Source organism: Loxodonta africana, chromosome 21 (genome assembly GCF_030014295.1).
Source record: "Loxodonta africana isolate mLoxAfr1 chromosome 21, mLoxAfr1.hap2, whole genome shotgun sequence".
Classification (NCBI taxonomy): domain Eukaryota; kingdom Metazoa; phylum Chordata; class Mammalia; order Proboscidea; family Elephantidae; genus Loxodonta; species Loxodonta africana.
Genome location: NC_087362.1, coordinates 35,999,077 through 36,013,319, shown reverse-complemented (window position 1 = coordinate 36,013,319; position 14,243 = coordinate 35,999,077). Strand labels below are relative to the sequence as shown.

At 43.3% G+C, this 14,243-nt stretch overlaps 1 protein-coding gene across 1 annotated transcript in view; it reads right to left on the bottom strand.

Annotated features, from left to right (window-relative positions):
* The window catches only part of MPHOSPH6 (M-phase phosphoprotein 6), a 34,352-nt gene that overhangs the window by 5,789 nt on the left and 14,320 nt on the right, over nt 1-14,243 (bottom strand). The window contains exons 2-3 of the mRNA XM_010597834.3: nt 12,091-12,203; nt 6,029-6,119 (exon numbers count right to left, since the gene is read on the bottom strand). Of these exons, the coding sequence (XP_010596136.3) occupies nt 6,029-6,119; nt 12,091-12,203 (204 nt within the window). The remainder of the gene's footprint in view (nt 1-6,028; nt 6,120-12,090; nt 12,204-14,243) is intronic.

The window sequence follows — 14,243 nt, the reverse complement described above, 5'->3', positions numbered from 1 at the left end:
GGGAAACAAGCAGAGTGTTGGGGACCTCATACCACCAAGAAAGCAGCATCAGAAGCAGAGCATATCCTCTGGACATGGGGTCCCTGCACCTGAGATGGTACTCGACCAGGGGAAGATTGAGGACAAGGACCTTCCTCCAGAGCCCACAGAGAGAAAGCCTTGCCCTGGAGCCGATGCCCTGAATTTGGGTTTGTAGCCTACTAGACTGTGAAAAAATAAGCTTCTTTTTGTTAAAGCCATCCACTTATGGTATTTCTGTACGGCAGTGCTAGATGACTAAGACAGATGTGTACCCTGGATATGGATTTGCCTTCCCTGCACACAGTGCTTCTGCCAAAACTACCATCTATGGACTCAAAGAATGACTTATCCACCATCATGGTATCCCACACACCATCGTCTCAGATCAAGGGACTCACTTCATAACAAATCGGGGGTAGCAATGGGCCCATACTCATGGAATTCACTAGTCTTACCATGTCCCCTAACATTCTAAAGAGGCTGCCTTGATAGAATGATAGAATGGCCTTCTAAAGACACAATTATGGTGCCAGCTAGGTGGCAATACCTTGCAGAGTTGGCACAATGTCCTCCAAGAGGCTGCATATGCTCTAAACCAGTGTGTAAGATATGGTGCAGTTTCTCTCATATCCAGGATTCATGGGTCCAGGAATCAAGGGATGGAAATGAACTGGCACCACTCACTATTACCCCTAGTGATCCACTCACAAGATTTTTGCTTCCTGTCCCCACAACGTTATGCTCTGCAGGTCTAGAGGTCTTAGTTTCAAAGGGAGGAATGCTCCCACCTGGAGATACATCACTGATTCCATTGAACTGGAAGCTAAGAATGCCACCTGGCCAGTTTGGGCTCCTTATGCCTCTGGATCAAAAGGCGAAGAAGGAAGTTACCATACTGGCTGGTGTGACTCACCCTGATTACCAAGGGGAAATCACATTGATATTACATAATGGACGTAAAGAAGAGTATGTCTGGAATGCAGGAGATCGCTTAGGGCATCTCTTATTACTACCATGCCCTGTGATTAAAGTCAATGGAAAACTACAGCAACTCATTTTTGACATGAGTACTAATGACCCAGGTCCTTCAAGAAAGGAGGTTTGGGTCACCCCACTATGCAAAGAACCATGACCAGCTGAGGTGTTTGCTGAAGGCAAAGGGAATATGGAATGGGTGGTGGAAGAAGGTAGTCCTAAATATGTTATGACCACATGACTAGATTCAGAAACGAGGATTACAATTGTTGAGGATTTCTGCTTTGTGTGTGTGTTCCTTGTATCATGTTAGGCACAAGTATGACTTTATTCAGAGAATATACATGGTTTAAGGGAGATGTGTACAGATGCCACGTTGACAAGGGGTAGACAGTGATGGTTAAGACTCTGTGTCAATTTGGCTGGGTCATGATTCTCAGTGGTTTGGCAGTCGTGTGACATTGTGATCACCCCCATGATCTGCTGTGAGTAGCCAATCAGTTGGAAGGGAGTTTCCTTGGGCGTGTGGATTGCATCAAATATAAGTAGACATACTGGCAAGGCTGGTGGCTTTTTGGTTGCTCTGGATCCCACAGCTGGCTCCTGTTCATCCAACCTCTGGTTCTCAGGACTTGAGTTAGCAGCTCATCTGCGGTCTTGCCTGGCGATCTTGGGATTCGTCGATCTTTGCAGCCTGTGAGCAACAGCCCTGCTCTCTGGCCTGCTGATCTTGGGTTCGCCAGACGCTGCAGCTACATCAATCAAGAGAAGCCTCTAGCCTGACCTACGGAATTGGGACATTCCAGTCTGTACATCTGGCTGAGCCATTTCCTTGATATAAATCTCTCTATATATCTATTTATATGCTTTATTAGTTTTGCTTCTCTAGAGAACCCAGGCTAAGATAGTGGCTCAGTGGTAGGATTCTTGCCTTTCATGTGTTTGATTCCTTGCCAATGTACCTCATGCACAGCTACCACCTACCTGTCTGTCAGTGGAGGCTTGTGTGTTCCTGTGATTCTGAACAGGTTTCAGCAGAGCTTCTAAACTAAGACAGACTAGGAAGAAAGGCCTGGTGATTTACTTCTGAAAATTAGCCAACGAAAACCATATGAATCACAACAGTCTGATATACAACTGACAATGAGCATGGCGCAAGACTGACAGCATTTTGTTCCACTGTAATGGAATCGATTCGATGGCAGTTGGCAACAACATATCTAAAGTAGGCACGCCATCATCACACTCCAGTAAGAGGGGGAAGAAAAAAAAATCTATAAGATTCCCTCTAAATTTCCCATCTTTGAACCAATGGAAGACGTACTATAGTAAACAGTAAATTTAAATTCTTTTGGGTGGGGGAAGGTAGGCAACAGCAAATTACTAGACAGAAGTAATGGCTAGAAGGGTAGCCTAGGAATGACAGAGAGAATTGATATCTTACCCTCATCCCCCAAACATGAGGTGGATAACGTACCACAGGTCTATCCTTTATCTTGTTCTCACACGCAAACCTTTTCTTAATTGTTGTAAAAAATATAGATAACACAACATTTGCCAAATCAACATCTTCCCATGTAAAATTCAGCGACACCAATTAATTATCTTGGGCAAACACCACCACCATCTGTTGCTGAATTTTCCATCATCATTAACAGAAACTTACTGCTTCTTAAACAATGACTCACCCTTTCCCCGTCCCTCCCATCCCTGGTAACCACTACTAAACTTTAATTTCTATACATTTGCCTATTCTAGCTATTTCGTATAAGTGAGATCATATGTTATTTGTCCTTTTGTGACTGACGTTATTCATCATAATGTTTTCAAGGTTCATTCACGCTGTAGCATATATCAGGACTTCATTTTTACATTAACCTTTTCTAATGGTTATCTTTTGACAGATTTTTTTTTTTTTTTTTTTAAATATCAATAACTTCTTTACAGCCAAGGGGAAAATAGTGAGAAGGGGAAAGCAGAGTAGTCCCAATTAGTTTTCCGAACTTTAAAGGACTGAACATAAAAATAATCTCAGAAATACAAGCTCCATAAGGGCAGGGAGTTTGGCTTCCTGCAGCATTTCCAGCACCTAGAGGAGACTGACAGACTGCAGGCAGAGAATAAGTATTTACGGAATGAATAAACTTTGTGCTAGATGTTGGAGTCCCTAGGTGGTTGTATAAACAGCTTGGGGGTAGCGTCTGACCTCCTCCAACCCCACAAGGGGGAAGAAGAACCAAGATCAACAGTGAAAGGCTGACTCTCATGAAGTGAAGGCCAGACAGGCTTCCTTTCTCTGCCATCTTTACTAATTCTGACACCAACGGTCCCTCGCATAGCCCTCTACTTCTCTGCTGGGTTTGATAATTCATTGCAATGGCCACAAAGAACTCACAGACCATACTCATGATTATGGGGTTTATTAGGGAAGTAACAACTACAATTCAGGCTCAGGAACGCTCAGAATGCAGTTCTTCTGTGAGGACAGCCTCTTCCACAGACACACCTCTCCCTGGCCCTAGACCTCTCCCCAAAGGCACTCAGCTTTCTCTCTCCATGGGCCAGGAAGTCCACTGCGCTGCCTCCTGCTGCTGGGTCTCCCCTCCCACCGCTTCTCACCGTCTTGGGGATTATAGTTCTCTCTCTCGGTCTCCTGCTTCCAGGAGTTTCTCAGCACAGGGATTCTGGATCCAAAGGATGCGCTCTCCATTCCTGGCTGTTCTTTGGTGGTAGTAGGATCCTTCTCCTTGCTCTGGAATTGGCTCTCTTTTAAGACAAAACTAACCAATTTCCTTGGTAGGCTACAACTACCCCATGACACAGTCCTGCCCAATCACCTGGGTGAGAGTTACAAGACCATGGCTAGAAAGGCCACACACAAAAGTAATTAATTGCACTGCAGTGGTACAAATGGTCAATGTGCTTAGTTGTTAACCAAAAGATTGTAGGTTTGAGTCCATCCAGATGCACCTTAGAAGAAAGACCTGACAACCCACTTACAAAATATCAGTCATCGAAAACCCTATGGAGCACAGATCTACTCTGACACACACGGGGGTCTCCATGAGTTGGAGTCGACTCTAAGGCAACCAGAATGGCTGATGCTAGCTGTCACTAGAAACGTGTACAAAAAAACAAATGTGTGCTCTCAACACACCTTGCTATGACATAATGCTTTTAAGTCGGTATCATTTTTTTCATTACCAGGAAAATTGAACCTTTCTCACAATTTAAGACAGTGTAAGTCTTGAAGCTCAGGAGTTTAAAACTCTTCCCTAAAGAGAATGCATTCAATGTTACAGAACGCCAGTAATTAAAGTCACTTTCTAATAACCTCCTACCAACATCAAGTTCTGAGGGCCATACTGGTTCTCTCCCCAGTGTACGAGACACATTTTAGAGTGTCTGCCTACCCAAAGCCCTATTCTTTGGGTACCAAAAACACATAATCCCTGTTTTTTTTTTTCTTTCTTTACTTACTATCTTCTTTCACTTCCTAATATAAAGCTTTAAGCAGGTCAAAGCAAAGAAAGTATACATTAAAAACAAACACTTTCAGTCCTGACTTTGTGTAAAGTACGTATAACGCCTTAATTATCACACACCTCAAAAAAGGGAAAAAAAGAAAACTGAACTGTCTTAGTCATCTAGTGGTGCTATAACAGAAATACCACAAGTGAATGGCTTTGACAAACAGAAATTTATTTTCTTATAGTCTACTGGGCTAAAAGTCCAAATTCAGGGTGTCAGCTCCAGGGCAAGGCTTTCTCTCTCTGTTGGCCTTCTCATCAATCCTCCCCCAGACTAGGAGCTTCTCTGTGCAGGACCCCCGGGTCTAAAGCATGTGCTCTGCTTGGCACTGCCTTCTTGGTGGTATGAGGCCACCCTCTGTGCTCGCTTCTTTCTTTTATATCTCAAGAGACTGCCACAAGATACAATCCAATTTTGTAGATTGAGTCTTGCCTCACTAGCACAACTGCTGCCCGTCCTCCCTCATTAACATCATAGAGGCAGGATTTACAACGTACAGGAAAATCACACAATACCGGGAATCATGTCCCAGCCAAACTGATACACACATTTTTGGGGGGACATAATTCAATCCATAATACAACCTATAATCTTTAAATAAACTTTGGCAATTATTTTAGATAACCGTGGCTCTGACTAATATAGGCATCCTTAGAGCAGCGATTCTTAACTGGGATGATTTTGTCCCCCAGGGGATGTCTGTCAACGGCTGGAGATATCTTTGGTTGTCGCAACTAGAGCTGCTACTCCCATCTAGTGGGTAGAGGCCAGAGATGTTGCTAAATATTCTACAGTGCACAGAACAGCCCTATCACAAAGGCTGATCTAATTCAAATGTCAACAGTGCCAACGCTGAGAAACTGCCTTCAAGTGATAGTCACAAAACTGACGACTTACATCACATACATCCTTTTCATTGGTCAGGTCCCTGATGACTTTCAACATATGAGCCAAAACTCTAAAAATATTTGCTAAATGAAGGTCAGTGCTTTCCTATAAAGCTGAGCCAAGAAAAGTCAAACAAACAGCTTAGTTACAAGGCAAATCTCCACTTTTCAAACAAACTTCAGAGGATTCATTTAAAAGCCTATTTACAAGCTTGGGTTAAAACCTGCCTGTTACAACGTCAAATTACACAGTTTTTAGTAAGATTTTCCCATTAGAAAAAGTATATTTATAAATGTCAGGAAATAATTTTTCCTAATGGGATCACATGAATAAAAACCTGATGCTCCTGTGAGAGACCTGAGTGGAGACTCTCACTTATGGTGGCACTGTCAGGGGCTGTACACAGCAATATTAAATTATCCACTCAGCCCTACCAAAAAACTAGACTGCAACGTCTGCAATTCCTTAAAATAGCTACGGCAATATTTCAAGACTTGTTATTTTCTATATAATGAGGAGAAATGGTAACCTGGTGGGGAAAAACCTAACCCAATTATTAGCAGAAAGAATTCAATTGGAAAATCTTTAAATTTGAAGCAACTATATTTAATACCTCAACCTCAGGATTAAATCCTCTGAATGACATTCTTCCATACAGAAGATCTTCACAGAATGAGAAGCTCTGCTCTTCTATTATGAAACTCCTAAGTGGACAAAATAAGCTTACATTAATAGCATGTCTACTTAGAACAAAGCACGGCAAATAAAAGTCAACACTTGAAAAATCAATCTTATGGCTCTTGGTAGAGTCAAGTAAAAATATGGTAAGATTTCTAACCAAGACTAAAAATAAAACCTGATTAATTTGGCCAGCAAAGGTATTGGAAAACGAGAACTGCAGGCTGGTGGCACAGCATCTTCTAAACTCGACTTTTAACTTGCCTACATAATGTGGAGACCTACAATATTTATAACAATCTGGAATTTTCCAAAGTCAAAGCAGTCTCCTTGACTTTCCTATCCCCCGACCAAGTTCTGATTAAATATCTAGGAGAGGCAGAGGGAGATCAGAGCCCAGGGCAGTTTTAAGAGAGTGCATTATTCAGAGTTCTCAGTTATAAGCACCAAAAACCGACTCTGGGTGATTTAAGCAAAGAAGGAATTTCTTAAAAGGAAGTGGGGCTTTACAGAATCACTGGGAAAGCTGAATGGCCAGAAATTGAAAACAGGCAGAGATAAGGGTGGCTGGTCATTGAATCAAACCAAAATCATGCTACAGGACCACCCTAGTAAAACAATGCTGATACCAGGGAAGGCACCAGAAACAAGATGCAGATGTGAACACTATGACCTCCAAAGGGGCTTCTCCTCCAAGACACCAGTTCATACCCCACAAACCCAGGTGACTTTCTCTGACTACAATTCAGCTATAAATCACAGAGGATAATAGGAAGGTAATCACCTGGCCTTTGGGGCTTCTTTGGAGAAAGGTAGGTTCTACTTCTCATCAAGAGTCATTCATTCACTCACTCAGCAAATACTCATTAAATCAAACTGTGTGCCACACACTGTTCTAAAACATTCATGAATAAGGAACTTCTGCTCTCAAAGGGATTACATTCTAGAGAGTGTGCTGGATAATGAACAAACACAAGACTTACGCTATACAATGGATAAAAATAAAGCAGACTATCCCACTCTTGGCCATAAGGGAGTAGTCCTTATGACTACTCCCATTGTAACCAAGTACAAACAGGACAAAATCCTTAACCATTTTCAGACAATGAACAAGAGAAAGTATAGGGCTGTGATCCCATTTGTTTCCATTTTAGAGTTAAAACATCCAGGAAACCATCTATTTCAAGACTCATTTTACAGATGAGGAAAACTACTGCTCAGGAAAAAAACAGACTTGCCCAAAGCTACAAATAATATGGATGGCAAATATGGCAAAACTTACTACTGCTTACTGTTGGGGAAAAAAATTCTCCATGGATCTCTTGCATTTCTGCCCCTACCTTCAGAGCAAGGCATTACCCTTTTGTTCCAGATCGTCTTTTCAAGTTATTTATATGGTGAACAGCCTTGGAAGATATAATCTCTCTCTCTAGAGCAAAGGGCATATTTCCTTACCACCCAATATTATAAAAACGTCTCCTGCTGAGGCAAAGGACACATTTGCTTGCAGTCCATTATCAAAGGTTCCGGATTCCTAAGATCAAGATTCCTTATCTGTGATGCAAACCCATGGCGTGTGCTGCATTCACTTGAGCCCTTCCGCATCATTCCCATGAGACTTGGGGACAAAGGGGAAATGGTACAAACATGATGCTCATGCTGCTTACTGTGCTGTGAGAAATAAAGTCCTTTGACTGAGGAGTCTCATGTCTTCTTCCAGCATCCATGAATCTGACAGACTAACTTGTTTGCATGTAGGGTAACGTCTCAGATCCCTCATGTTCTTGACAATTTCTACTCCTGGAATTTATACTGGTGTCATGTATCACGTTCCTCTGAGACATAGTTATATGCAGAAGTTTTACTGGGGAGTGTCTTTTGGGAGTCGCCCCTCTCTGGAAATGAGAAAGGCAGGACTGGGCAGCGGGAGAAGTTGATCTGCAATGTACTTACACATGGCCTCAGCCACCTGCAAGAAACTCTGGAGTTAGAAAAGCCCTTGAGTTTTTCCAAACTGAGCCAAAGCCACCGGGCCCTCATACTCTTACACAGAACAGTCACTAGCTATGTGTGTCCCCTGGGAGGAGGTATAACACTGAATAGTCCTAATTGTTATCACTGATACAGGTGATGTTTACAAAGGCAACTGCTTGATTTGAGAGCATATACATGCTAGCCTTGGAATAGTTCAGAGATGACAACTAGTAAAAAGATTCACCAACACAAATGAGCAAAAATGACCAAGTGAATTTTATAATACGCAAGTACAAGGAAATACATGTACTGCCAACATTTATTATGCTTTATGCCTAGCACCATGGCAACTGTTTGCAAATATTATCGCTTCTCTTTCTCATAATGGATATGACAGATACTATTATCATATGCAATTTATAAGTGACAAAACACAGACTAAGTAACTTGCCCAAAGTTATATAGTAAGCAAGTGGCAGAGCTGGGTATCAAACTCAGGTGTGCCTAATCCAGAGCCCATGCTCTTGATAAATCACTCCACCTCACCCCACTCAGAGTGTTAAACACACACACAAAACAAGCCCACACATACACAGAGAGCACTTCTTCCCGTCTTCCATTTACTCCCCCAGATCCACTTGCCCCTTCACCCTGCTCTATCCTCTGGGAGGCTGATCTGAATGTAATATGATAATGGGCTACTTTGCAGGCTAGATTCCAGTCAGGCTCATACAATGAGACGCACTGGCAGAAGGTGTGGGTATGTATGGGGCAGGGGAGCTTGGGCACTTAGCTCCCATCCTGTGGGATTACCACAGGCTGCCATGCCCTGGACTAAAGAGAGCAGCTTTTTTTTTATTAACTTTTATTGAGCTTCAAGTGAACGTTTACAATTCAAGTCAGTCTGTCACATATAAGTTTACATACATCTTACTCCGTACTCCCACTTGCTCTCCCCCTAATGAGTCAGCCCTTCCAGTCTCTCCCTTCGTGACAATTTTGCCAGCTTCCCACTCTCTCTATCCTCCCATCCCCCCTCCAGACAGGAGATGCCAACACAGTCTCAAGTGTCCACCTGATATTATTAGCTCACTCTTCATCAGCATCTCTCTCCTACCCACTGTCCAGTCCCTTTCATGTCTGATGAATTGTCTTCGGGGATGGTTCCCGTCCTGTGCCAACAGAAGGTTTGGGGACCATGGCTGCCGGGATTCCTCTAGTCTCAGTCAGACCATTAAGTCTGGTCTTTTTATGAGAATTTGGGGTCTGCATCCCACTGATCTCCTGCTCCCTCAGGGGTTCTCTGTTGTGCTCCCTGTCAGGGCAGTCATCAATTGTAGCCAGGCACCAACTAGTTCTTCTGGTCTCAGGATGATGTAGGTCTCTGGTTCATGTGGCCCTTTCTGTCTCTTGGGCTTTTAGTTGTCGTGTGACCTTGGTGTTCTTCATTCTCCTTTAAGAGAGCAGCTTTTGAGTGATGGCTTGTTCCATACAGGCTGTCTCCGGAATCAGTAACCACCCTCTCCTCTTGACCCTCCAGACCCAGAGTGGAAAGTACTCCCACTTATGCAAGCCACGGGGTGTTGCACTACCCTAATGGCCCCCCTATGCTCTGCCCAACCTGGGCAGTCTCTATTATACTCTCCACAAATCACCCATCTTTTCCTGCTAACATCCTGAACTGATACACACACAGTCATAAATAGGATGCTGAGTGCTACAGATTGAATTGTTTCTCCCCCAAATACATGTTGTAAATCCTAACCCCTGTGGTTAAAGTGATTGACTGCTACCAAAAGTTTGGCAGTTCAAAACCACCAGCAGCTCTGCAGGAGAAAGATGTGGCAGTCTGCTTCTGTAGAGATTTACAGCCTCAGAAATCTGTTGCTATGAGTCAGAACTGACTCAACAGCAGTGGGTTTTTGGTTTTCATACCTGTGGCTGGAGCCCCGGTGGTGCAGTGGTGAGGCGCTTGGCTGCCAACTAAAAGGTCAGCAGTTGGAACCCACCAACCACTTTGCATGAGAAAAATGTTAGCAGTCTGCTTCTGTAAAGATTACAGCCTTGGAAACCCTACAGGGTACTTCTAGTCTGTCCTATAGGGGCACTATGAGTTGGAATTGACTGGGTGGCAACGGGTTTGATTTTTTATACTTGTGGTTATAATTTCAATTGTGAATGAGTTTTCTTTGTTTTGTTAAGAGGCCATATCAGTGTAGGGTGTTTTAAGTCAATCACCTTTGAGAATAAAAAAGAGATTAGGCATAGAGAAGCAAGCAGAGATGGGGGAAGACAGATGCCATACCACATGATGATCACCAAGGAACCAAGAAATAAGGATGCCCTCTCAGAGCCAAAAGAGACAGAAAACCTTCCCCTAGAGCCAGCACCCTGAATTCAAATTTCTAGCCTACTAAACTGTGAGAAAATAAATTTCCGTTTGTTAAAGTCACCCATTTGTCGTTCTTCTGTTATAGCAGCACTAGACAGATATCTAAGACACTGAGTGATAGCAAAAAGGAAAAATCTGAAAGGCATTTTGTGGGAACAATATGCTATGTTAGAAAAAAAAAATACTGAAAATGAGATAGGAACCACACTGCCCTTTAATAAAAATGAGTAACAAAAAATCTGGGACATTTTATGCAAGTTTAGTCAAGGTACAAACTTAAATCACAGCTCCAGTAACAGTCCCTTCTCTGGTATTATCTTCCCTCTCCTTACTCACACCTTGCTTCCTTCTGGGAAGCAAGTGAAGGAGAGAAAGCACCTGCCTTCCATCCCTTCTGGTGGTATACATTTTGTCTTTAGAGAAGGACATCTAAGCTTCCAGATAAAGTGAGATCCAGATAAAATCGGCCAAAATGAATAAGGGAGTATAACATGTTAAAAACAAAAAAAAAATTAAAAGGTACAGAGAGAAAAAACATAAATGTGCCTAAAGATAGTGATGGGTACCTTCAGTCAGGTCAAAAAAGTTTGAGTAAAACTACCATACCACAGAGCTTAGTAACGCATGAAAAGTATCAGGAAGAAATGACTGATAGCTGCCAGAAAAATGTAGATCAATTAATGAGTAATGTGAATCCACCACTCCTTCACTTGAAATTACATACCAAATACCAACCAAGCTTGGAGGTGGAAGAGAGATGGTCCAGTGAGTCATGCCAGCTTCAGCAACAACTAGTGGGTTGACTCGGGGGAAGTTACCTTCTCTAAGCTTCAGTTTCGTATAAACTATAAAATGGATGTAATGATGACAGCCAGCTCTTAAATTTGCTGTGAGGATTAATGAATTAAGAGACGTAAAGTGCTCAGTACAGTTCCTGGCATACACGATGTTGTTGTGGATGGGTGCTGTAGAGTTGATTCTGACTCACAGTGACCCCATGTGGCAGTGTAGAATTGCCCCATGTAATCTTTACGGAAGCAGACTGGCAGGTCTTTCTCCCTCGGAGTCGCCAGGTGGGTTCAAACTCCCAACCTTTCGGTTAGCAGCTGAGCACTTAACGGTTAAGGCTCAGGAAACGTTAGTTAATATCATTAGTATTAAAGGTAGTAATGATTAAGGAAAAAAAGAATAAAAAAAAAACCCAAAAAACAAAACTCCTGACCTGCCCTTAAGCAACTGTATCTAACGAAGAACTTTCAGCTACTGAAATAAAACAGGAGATGCCTGAAGTGCACACCTAATCTCCGGAAGTTAATTCAACAGAGGAGCAAATTACAATTTCTCATTAAAAGGTCCCCTGTGACTAACAGACATATAGGCTAGATTCCTTTATTCAGTGTGAAAAAGGGACAATGATGTTATAAATGATGGCTGGGGGTTAATAAAGATATGTAAGTCCAAGTAAAACCCCATAGATTTAATAGTTTTAGAAAACTATTCGCCAGGCTAACTCAAGAAGCTGAACAGACACTATTTGTGGGTTTTATGCCACTGGAATGATAAATAGCATTCACAGGGATTTCCTGCTGACTGCCTAAGGCATCATCAACAAAAAATTCTATCGGACTTACTCTTTCTCTTTAAGCTCTGGCAAATCCAAGTACCAGTGCTCTTCGCTAATGATTTTCTTTTCTTCTTCTTCTAGCTGCTGCTTGGTTTCCAAGTCTAGTCCCCTTTGCATGAACTGCAAAAACAAAACAATTGTCAGCAACTACATTTCCCAATCTAGAGTTGCAGAAAACTCAAATAGCTTTATTCTTCCACCTGGCCTCCCTCATTTTCCCAGGAGTTCCATCTCATGACTGAGGGTAGTGGTGAGTGATCAAATGGTTCAGCTCTGCCCTTGACAATGCCACACCAAAATATAATGGAGCATGCCAGAGCATATGTCTTAGTTATCTAGTGCTGCTGTAACAGAAATAACACAAATAGGTGGCTTTAACAAGCAGAAATTTATTCTCTCACAATCTAGGAGGCTAGAAGTCCAAATTCAGGGTGCCAGTTCCAGGGGAAGGCTTTCTCTATCAGCTCTGAGGGAAGGCCCCTGTCATCAATCTTTCCTTGGGGCTATGAGTTTCTCAGTGGAGGGACCCCAGGCCCAAAGGGCACACTCTTCTCTCTTGGTGAAACGAGGTCCCGCTCCTCTGCTTGATTGTCTCTTTTATATTGCAGAAGAGACTGACTCAAGTTACAACCTAATCCTGTAGATTAAGTCTTGCCCCATTAACATAACTGCCTCTAATCCTGCCTCATTAATATCATAGAGATTAGGATTTATAATACATAGTGTGATCATGTCAGATCACAAAATGGTAGACAACCACACAACACCAGGAATCATGGCCTAGCCCCAAGCTGAAACACATTTTTAGAGGTACAATTTAATTCACAACATTCCACCCTTTGGCCCCCCCAAAATTCATGTCCTTGCCACAGGTAAAACACATTCACATATCATTCCAGAACTCTTAAATCAACTCCAAGTTCAAAATCTCATCTGCAAAATTCCTCTTGATCTGTGAGATCTAGAATACAAGTTATTGGCTTCCAAAGTACAATGACAGAAAGAGCACAAGGTGGACATTTCCATTACAAATGGGAGAAACTGGAGGGAAAGAAGGGATAACAGGTACCAAGCAAGTCAGCAGTACACATTACATTAGCTCTCAAAGCTTGAAAAGAATCCTCTGTTCTCTGAAACTATTTAGGCAATGGCCAGGCCCTCCAGACTCTGGGTGTTGGCCACTCGCTCTGGGTTCTGGGTAAAGGCCCCTTGGCCTTGGGCTTCAGCTCTGCCTTCCAGGCCCACTGGAACGGCAACTCTGCTCCCTTGCATTTGGGTGGCCCCATTCTTCTAGTCCATATGAGTGGCAACCCTACCCCCTGGCCCTGGCAGGCCCCATTTCTGCTCCTTGGGCATGACAGCCCTGCCCCCTCAGCTTTGGGTGCAGATCTGGCTGATCCCGCTGGCACTTGTGAAGCTCAGCCCCACACTCGGAACTAAGTTGGTGAAGACCTGGCTCTCTGAAACCTAGGAGGCTGTAGCCCCACCCTTTGAACCCTAGAGGACATGGCTCCACACTTGGAGACCCCTACCCATGGCCCAACCCTTTGAGATTGAGGCAGCTCTGCTTTTTGTGTTCCTTGTCTCTTCAGCTTGTTTCCTGATTCCTTGGCCTCTTGGGTTGGCCTCGTGTCTGCCCTGCTTGGGCAAGTGATTCAAAGCTATTTAGCTCTACCGGTAAGTGCCTGGAGGCACCCCACTCTGCCAGTAAACCTCAGCCAGAAGGTACTCAGCTTTCTTGCTCTGTGGGTCGGCAAGCCTAGTTTCATCGGTAAGTGCCAGAGCCATTCCACTCTGCCAGGAAGTCTCCTGTGGAAAGGCACTCAGTTCTTTTGCTCTGTGGAGCACTGGTCTCCAGGTTTCGCTGCTGCCATTTCTCTGCTGCTGCTTCCTGCCGTCTTCACTGTCTCTGGTGTTACAGCTCTCGTCACTTCCTTCTGAGTCCTCACCAGAACTGTCTCTGATGTCTATTAATTCCACCAACAGTCTCTTCAAGGCAATCTAGGCTTTTCCTATTACTCACCTTAAAACTCTTCCAGCCTCTATTTATTCAGTTTCAAAACCATTTCTACAGTTTAGGTATTTGTTGGAGTGGCACCCCACTCTCCTGGTGCTAAATGTCCCAACGGGCAGAACTTCAAGCAGTGCACCTGGTTGTTT